We start from the raw sequence: 9,096 nt of genomic DNA on the forward strand, positions 1-9,096 counted from the left end.
ATAAACGCCTGTGTGGACTCTGGAGATAGAGCTTTGTTTCGGAGCTTCCGGTTCAGAGCTGGGACTCTGATGTTAATTATTAATTGTCTTTAAGGCTCTCTGTGTGTTGTGTTTGAGTGATTTCATCTGACAGTGCCTGGAAATTATATTTTTTCCACAACACTTCAAAGGACTTTCTTAGCCTCCCCATCTAACCCTAACCCTATTTCTCATTTCCTTGGTCTTGTGTGGATGTGTTTGTCTATTTGCTTTGTGAGTATGATGCTGAGGCGGAGCAAATGGTGATGGTGAATGATGGAGCAAAAAATGGAGCAAAAACACAAAATCCTGGGAAGCCTGCCTGAGATTCCGTTAACATAGGATCCTGAAATTCACCACGCCAAGAGATGCTCTTTATGAAGGTTTGTGACATAGTAGAGCATCACTTTTTTTTTGCTTGCAATTTACATGTGATAGCTTTACGAAAGTAAAACACTAGTTTGGGTTTTGGCCTATGACTGTTGTTATTTATTTTACTTATCTATGTATTAGAAATTCAATAAAATCTTTGTTTCAGTATAAATGAAGGCCGGAAAACACAAAGTATTACACATCTTAAAGCTTTTTCATTAAAAATAAATAACATTAACTACATGTTAAATGTAAAATATCTAGAGAAACATTGGAGAACTTGCAGTGTTTCAGTTTGACAGTTACTTCAGAAATCAGTCCCTCCAGGATTTCGCAGGCATTTTTTGTGATTGTTGCGGGCTAAAATGCCTGATTTCGCGAAGCATTTTCCTAAAAGTAGCGATGAAAAGTTGCGATTTTTTTTTAACTAAAATCAATAAAAAACCATAACTTTTAATATATAAACCAAAAATACTTACTAGTTTTGTAAGATAATTCCCAGCAAACATTGACAAACCCACAAAGAAGACATTAGACCGCAGAAACAGTGGCAAATCACTTTAGAAACAATAAATATTGGGCAAAGTTGCAAAAAGTTGCGATTTTGCGGGGTTTGCTTGATTTTGCGTTAATAGTTGCAATCGCAACATCGCGAAATCCTAGAGGGTCTGAGAAATGCCTTAATTCAGCCAAGCAGGCAGCGGTTTCACACTGACATTGTTTTTATATAAATAATTATCTTGCTCTTGTTCAACTGAAAGTATTTTGTCATTGTAGCAAATAGTTTCTACTTTCACCTCATTACAAAAGGACCTCCTGTGAGAAACACAGGAGCAGTCCAATGTGCTCTGGTTTGAAAGAGCAGACGTTTCCCGTTTCGGTTCCATCAAAGAGTCATTTTCACAGCAACATGTTTGTGACTCAGAGTCCGAAAAGCAGAGGTTGAATAATGGTCTAATATGGGGTGTGTTGGGTTTGATACTAGTAAACACCCAATTCACTTTGATCAGGATCCAGCTGAGCCCCTTGTTGATGATCACAGAGATGGCATTAAACAGGGAGTAAGTGCAGCAAACTCCCAGAAGCATCAGGAGACAATTGGACATCTGGTAGGCCCGGATGTCCTCATGGTGCTCCTTCTGACTGCTTACAAAGTCCCCAAAGCCCACAGTACTGAACGCTACAAAGCAGAAGTAGAGGGACTCCAGGTAAGTCCATCCCTCCATTGGGGAATACAGGGAGGCGGCGCTGCACGCAACGACCAAAACCACAAGAAGAAGAAGGAGTGTAATTTGGTAAACCGATGGTTTCCGTTCGTCGCTGCTGTCTCTTTCGCTGTTTTTGTCCTCTGGTCCGCTTTTCCTTGTGTGGCACCAGAACATGAAGAGGCTGATGGATGTTATGAGCCTCTCCAGGAAGAGATTAAAGAAGAGTATTGCAGCCGAGCAGCCCAACGACCCGTAGAACACCAGCAGAACCTTCCCCGCTCCAGTGGACGGTGCTGTGACTCCGAATCCTGCCAGAAACACATCCGGTTGTCATAAACAGTCAGCAAATACCAAAAACACTCACACAATATTCTTTAAAAAGTTTAAAGAATAAGAAAAGGTGTAAAGTCTTCTATTATGAGGCAATAGGCCTTTAATTTTTCTCATTTTTCTTTAGTGTCTTGGTTTTTTTTTTTCCATGACATTTTTTGTCATGTGTCCAAAGCCTCTAGCCTAATAGCGGAGGTTGTCGCTTCCACCTCCTTCCTTCCCTGTATGACCAGGTTGAACGGAAAGGTTCCTGATCCCCTTCTGGGAATACAAAAAAATATATGAAGATTTTCTGTTTGTGTGTGTGTGTGTGTGTGATGGTGGGGGGGGGGATGAATCATTTAGCGTAATCTTCCTGTTGTTTCACCCACGCTATCCTCTCTGAGACTGCCTATGATTTAGTGGAATGACAGCTCTCTTTCTTATGATGTCATTCATTTTAATGGCCAGCTTGATGAGAGGTTCACGGTTTCTATAGCTTTTATTTTTTGTAGATTTTGTAATGTAGTTTTCAGAATTAACCGGATCCAGGATTATTATTTCCGCTTGGTCACAGCAGCACTTTTGAATGAACTCATCAGTATGACCTATCTAAGACTGATTTTAGGAAATATTCATGTAAAGACGATGAATCTTATTTGGTTACAGTGTGACTAGTGTAATGTATTTCGGCAACTATTGACATTATTGTCGGTTTCTTGTGTCTTTAATGGGTTTCCTGCTGCTGCTATGATAAGCTTGTTGTCATGACAATAAAATTACATCAGATGTTGACTCTTCGGGGCGTCACACACAGAAGGCCTATAGGAACATATGCTTCGTCTGCTTTAAAGCACTCTGGATGTTCTGCCTCAGTTTGGAGCTGTACTGTAGGGTTTGTTGTACTTTTAGAGAGTTCAGAGTGAAACCTACATGGAATAAAAGAAAAAGAAAAAGTCTCAGCCTGTTATTTTGTGCAAAGTAACTCAGATCATGTCTTCGTGGCCAATATAGGTGGATTGATTAAGATAAGAGGCTTTATTTTGAATTAAAAACATGTCTGTCTTGATTTAGAGCAGCTTTATGTGTCGCTTTGTCTTCTTCAGGGTCAGCATTAGGTCATGTCGCTAAGGGCCAAAACAGACACATCAAATGAACCACCACACACACACACACACACACAGGTTAAACAACAGTTTCATCTACATTAGATGGGCTATGTAATCATGTTTAAATGGACCTTTATGCTAAAATTAAAATTACAAAAGACAACCATGCCCTGATATTCAGCCGTCATGCCTCTGTGTTCTCTTTACTGTCTTTGAAAATTCTGTCAATGTGGAACCGGAGGGTCAGGCTGATCCAAGTCCAGATTAGTTTCCTTCACAGGAACTTTTAATCCCACTGGCAGTAATTATCTTATGGCGTAATGACATACCTGGGATGTTTTTACACAAAAGACAGCGTTAAAGATAAATTTTCCCAAAACCCTTCACATGACTCACAGTGCCTTCTTTTGTACCCAGCCGGAGGTCTCTGCTTCTTTTCCTTCCTTCCTTCCTTACTTTCACACGTTTGTTCCAAAAAATTTTTTTAGGCTGTGTTTTTGTTTTTATTTTGAAGTGAGAGCAGCAAACCACGTGTGTGTGTGCATAAGTGTTTGTACAGCTGGAAAGATAAGTGTCTTTGGACAGACAACAATTCACACTTTAATAAATAAACAAACAAAAGAATGTCGCCGTTCAAGTCTGGGGTGTGTGGTGCGTGCATATTCTCCTGGTCCTGCCAAAGGTTCTTCCCGTAGGTACTCTGATTGTTTTCCATTGTTGGGTTCATGCACATAATAAATAGTGTGTGTGTGCATGTGTGTTATGGCACAGTAATGATTAGCGACTGATGTGCCCTGTCTTGTTGTGGACATGATGAACTGATCTACATTATTTTAACAACCTAAAACGTCGTCTGCAGCTGTTATAACCCTAAAACAAAGTACTCTCTGTGTGTTTCATAGTTCATGAGCTCTTTAATTACTTTTACATCAACGTCTAATATGTTTATAAAAAGCTATCTATTTTTATAAAGGGGTAAAGCTTCTTTATTGTCAGGATTTGGGTTGTTCTTTTCTTTTGTATTTGGGTTTATTGTTTCTTTTATTTTGTTATTTAGTTGCCTTTATGTTTAGTCTAGGTTTTGTTCAGTCTTTGTTTCATGTCATTATTCACTTGTCCTCTTCATCACTTGTTTACCTGCCACACCCATGTCCACCTGCTCCTAATTGTAATCACTCACCTGTGCCCACTTCCCCTAATGACCCTCTGCTTTTAAAACCTGGTCATTTCCCCCACTCACTTGCTGGTCCATTGTTGTGTTTCTCTCGCTGTCTTGGTCACCTCATGTTTGCCTTTGATTATTTATTTATTTAGTTTATGGTTTGTGTTTAGTTTTTGTTTTGCTGCCTCGTCAGCTTTTTGTTTTTGTTTTTATATATCATTTAACTTTTTATTGTCATTTTTCAACTTTGTTTACATATATAGTGTACACGTACAGTACCCATTCAACTTTACATAACATAAAAGAAAACAAACAAAAACTTTTGTTTGAGATTTGTTCTTCTGTTGGACTTTTGTCCCATCCAGTTTGCCAAGTTCTTTCTCTATTGTTGCCGCTGTCTTTTTTTCTGAATATTGTCCATTGTGTCCACTTTTCTTTCATCTGTCCTTGTTGTAGTCATGTAGCCATGATGTAGATTTCTTCTATTATCTCAATCCATTGTTCATGACTAGGGTGGTCCTCCTTTCCCCATTTCCTCGTAATAGCTTTCTTACTAGCTATTAATATTGTCTTCATCAGATATCTATCCCTTACTTTTACTTTGACATTGTTGAAGTTACAAAGTTATAGTCCCAAGCCGCTCATAGGAAGTTTCTCCTTGTCTGCCTGCATTCGAGTTCGCCTCACTCAGCCCACCTGACAGAATTCTGGGGAAAACATTTTGGTGTCGTTGTGGCTTTAATCCCCTTTGGAGGTAATACAAAACTGACGGCGCTGTAAAGGTTGATAAAACAGCGTTTGCATGAACCACTATATTACTTTGAGATAAGAGTTGTTTTAAAACAGCCGCTTTGGTCCCGGCCCCAGTGGGCCTGTCAGTTCACCCTGCTTCTTGTAAAAAAACAAAACAACTAACAGATAAATATATGCACCAGGATTTTTTCCTTTATGTATGTTGTTACATACAAATGTTTTATTCTGAAAGGTCCAACATAATCAACATCTGTAATTGTGCTTTTTATATCCTACATGGCAGCCAGTGCTGCCAGATGGGAAATGTTTAAGTATCGAATCAGGGGCTTAAAATTAAAGAATTTTTGACAAAGATTATGGTACAGACTCAATTTGCATTCTAAAGTGGCTCAGAATTGTCTCCTTCAATAGCACGTTATTATACACAGCGTATATTATAGACTATAAAATATTTTTACCTGTAAATAATCAAACAAAATGGTTAAAAAATGCACCCCCTGCAGAACACAGCCTCCACTTGTGTGGCCTCTGCTGAACAGTCCATAAACAACACATGAGATGTAATATAAACAATCTAGCATGTTATACATGCACATTGTATTCTAATGTAATAAATTAATGTAGCCATGCACTGAAGTGGTCAAATTATGAGATTTGTTTTTCATTAATAAGTGCACAGAGTGCTGAATTATCAAACAAATATGATAACTGTTGTTCAACTAGCAACGCTGTATCCAACGCCCAGTTTTCTGTCAAATTTTCCATGAGTCCTTTTTTTTGGAAACTTTGTGCAACTTTACAAGTCTTTTCATGCCCATGTTAAAACTGAGTTCCGTCAAGGTCATTTTTATGGAACAAATATAACTAAAATATCTTGTAACTGTATAAAAAAATTATATTAACATTGAAATAATTGCATTATGTATATCTGTATTTGGCATTTTTTAACTGACTTACCAATGGTGGAGACTACCGTTCCCACAAAGTAAAAAGCACCAGGGAAATCCCACAGAGCTCTGCCTCTTTCTGAGTGCACACCTGCAGTCCTGGCCTCGTCATAGTGATGCAACAGAGATTTCAGCTCTTCCTCGCTAATGTTATGCTCCTCACTGAAGGTCCTTAGTCTCATTTTCCAGAGCTGGTGAGCCTTCAGCTCCTGAGGCCTCTCCAAGCAGGAAAACACAGCAGCACCAGCCATCATGTAAAGAGCGACGAGCGCACCAAGCAGACAGAAACGAGCAGTTTCTCTGCTTGGGGTCAAAGACGAGCAGCACCACGAGGAATCTTTTCTTGCTATCATTTGTGAAAGCTGCAGAAAGATGAACTTCTTTGTTTCAAAGCTAAACAGCAATAAGTGTTAAACTAACTGTACTTACAAAACAACGGTTTGCCCTGCTGAGAGTCGGTAATCATTGCTTCTAAGTCTGCAGGCTGGAACAAAAGCTTTAATGATCTATTTGTTTGCTGCTTATCAAAAGTTAAATAATCCATCTTTATTGTCCTTTTATGAGCTCCAGACATATGGACTCCTTTTAGCTAGCATGTGCACAGTAACATGCAAGTAATACCTCCGAGTACAAACACCTCCACTTGGTAAGATGTTTTTAAATCTGTTTTCTTTTTATGGAAAAAGGAAGCTAAAATATGATTTTAAATACTTGGCTTGACCTTCCAAAAAAAAAACAGCATTCCTGTTTAGCCTCTGGACAATTAAACTGGTCCTTTTGGTTCAATTGGCAAAAGCTAAAAAAGTAAAAAAAAAAAAAAAAGGAATTACTTAACCTTTTATTATTCCTTGCAAGTAGTCTAATCCTCAATGGTATTAAAAATATTTGGGTTTGTCTCTGATTTCTTCCTAAGGGAGTGGAGCATGTCTGGCATTTTTTAGTGTTTCCATTCTTTGGCATGCACACGTGTGATTTACCAGGAGCCAAATAAAACACTGGGGGAAAAAATTTAAGAGCACTTTCTGCAGGAGAAAATATATTCCTTTTACTGAACTTTCTCTTCCTGTTTGCTATGTTAGTCATCTTTCATACCATTTACTGACAGTCAGTTCTGGCCGTCTAGTCTAGCCCTCTTTCTCAGCAAACATTGTTGTAAACTTGCTCTGGCAGGTTGTCTGTGATTTAGGGCAACACCTTATCCCAGAATACTTGAACAGGATTCAGGAATGAAAGGCTTGTGATGCAGGGTTCTGGGAATTGTCAGTCTGACGTACGGTGGTTCTGTTTAGGGCAAGCGCTGAGAAGGCTGGCAGTGATTTTACACTGCTCAAAAAAATAAAGGGAACACTTAAATAACACATCCTTGTCTGATTTAACGATTAATTTGTTGCCACCTATATACGTGCCTCTGCAGTTTGGGCCTCCACTGTTTCAACAATATCAAAGATAACATATTTCCAGTGCTACTGTGTACGTCTGGTTCGGTGCAGCTGCAGCTGTTTACAGCTGTGCTACATTAAAAGATGTGTGTCAGTGTTATCAGATCTCAGATTCACGCAACAACAAACGTTCAACTGCCATGAAATTAATGGAAAGCTCTGAAACTGCAACAGGACTGAACTCTGTCTCACTTATGAGGACGTTTCCAAAAATGTCTCCAGCTATTTGAGGGTTCTGAGTTTCCTAGCATGAGTCGAAGGACCAAACTCTCATGTTGCAGGAATTTTGAACAAGTCCAAAACAAGTTTTCTCAAATTAGTCGAGTCGCCGTATGAAACACACTTTGAACCGCTGTTGGCGTAGTTTTCTGGCAGAATATATGGGAAAGGTAAGCAAACTTTGCAAATTGCAATCAATTTAAGACATAATTTAATAAATTTTGTGTCTAAATTCCAACAGAAAAGACTGCACATCATCTGCAGGAAGGTCATGGCTATGTCACAATTTATTTTCAGTCGTGTTATGTGTCCTAAGCACCAATTTAGAGTGATTCTAAGTGGAAATTTATATATTTTCTTTCTATTTTGAATCTTCAAATAGTGGCCAACAGTCTGCTCAGTAATTTACAGGCTTGAGAAGGAGGGAGCGGACTACTTGTTGAGGAAACTTTTGACTTTTTGAGAGCTGCAAACTCAGACAGAAACAATTTTTGGAACAGAAACTGGATTTCTCAGCTGAGATGTCATGGAAAATAGGACAGACTGGCTCCATGGAGCAATGGGACTGTCTGCCTTTTCTCAGACTGCACAGGCATGCTCCTCACCACTCCTGTCTGGGTTTTTTAACTTTTCTCACTCAGTTCTGCCTCCCTGTTTGGCTGTGGAAAACATCTGTTGACAGACAATCCAAACATTATAAATGCATCTTGTCAGCATCACACAGACCAGCTTGTTCCATCACCTGTTTGATGCAGCGGATTCATTTGTTTGTGCTGTAGATTTCATCTTTACAGCAGAGTTCTCCAGAGAAGTTTTTCCTCTGATAAAGAAAAAACTACCAAACATTTCCCATTAAATAAAATCAATTTCCCTCATATGAACAGTGTGTTTTTATCTCTTACCAGAGGATCGTTATTATCCTTATTCATAAGCAGTTATCGCGAACAAGCCGTTAGTTTAGCTTCATCCATCGGACCGACAACACCTTCTGTGAGAGAACAAGGGAGGAGCTCGGAGCTCAAAAACAAAGCTGCAGCGAAAAGAGAGTCCTTCTCTTTTTTAAAACTGGAATAACTGCACCACACTGAAACTCCTGCAGTTATTTGCACATATTTTCCTTTCATTTCTTACAATGCAAAAGGGCAAATTAATGACATTTAAATGTACCCTAAGGTGAAGAATTTCCACATTTTCCTAAAGCGTTGTTTCTTTGCCTGCACTACCTTTTTATTTATTACGATGCAAAGAGTGCATCGTAAAGCCCCTACCATTACTTTTAAAAGTTTTTTTAAGTCCTCTCAGTCTTTAGTTTTCTGTGGTCAGTTCACGTCTGCTCTGTGATGCTGGCTGATAATTTATCTTCTAACTTTAGTCTCACAAATTATTTTTACGCTGAAAATCTCCACTGTTGGACACAGCAGGTTTTGCTGCAGCCATTCCTGCATATTAAATAATAATCATGTGAAGTCTAGTGTTAGTAGTGGTCGCATCAATGAGCTAAAACCAGCAGGATGTGTCCACGGGGCAGAAGTATTCCCACCCCAGTGAGACTCTGCTGGA

The 9,096-nt window shown here is 39.0% G+C and overlaps 1 protein-coding gene across 1 annotated transcript; it reads right to left on the reverse strand.

The window, feature by feature from the left end:
* Window positions 1-933: 933 nt before the first annotated feature.
* si:ch211-261a10.5 (potassium channel subfamily K member 13) lies at window positions 934-6,129 on the reverse strand. Its single transcript, XM_025007729.2, has 2 exons — window positions 5,889-6,129; window positions 934-1,906 (listed from the first exon to the last, which is right to left on the reverse strand). The coding sequence occupies exons 1-2, from the start codon at window positions 6,127-6,129 to the stop codon at window positions 1,071-1,073; spliced, it is 1,077 nt and encodes a 358-aa protein (XP_024863497.2). The 3' UTR covers window positions 934-1,070.
* Between the last annotated feature and the right edge of the window lie 2,967 nt (window positions 6,130-9,096).

The sequence above is a fragment of the Kryptolebias marmoratus genome, linkage group LG2 (genome assembly GCF_001649575.2).
Source record: "Kryptolebias marmoratus isolate JLee-2015 linkage group LG2, ASM164957v2, whole genome shotgun sequence".
Lineage (NCBI taxonomy): Eukaryota > Metazoa > Chordata > Actinopteri > Cyprinodontiformes > Rivulidae > Kryptolebias > Kryptolebias marmoratus.

Coding starts and splice junctions, on each gene's coding strand:
- si:ch211-261a10.5 (XM_025007729.2), bottom strand. CDS start 6,129: ATGGCTGGTGCTGCTGTGTTTTCCTGCTTGGAGAGGCCTCAGGAGCTG. Junction 1,907..5,888: donor AACGGTAGTCTCCACCATTG/GTAAGTCAGTTA, acceptor TGTTTCTGGCAG/GATTCGGAGTCACAGCACCG.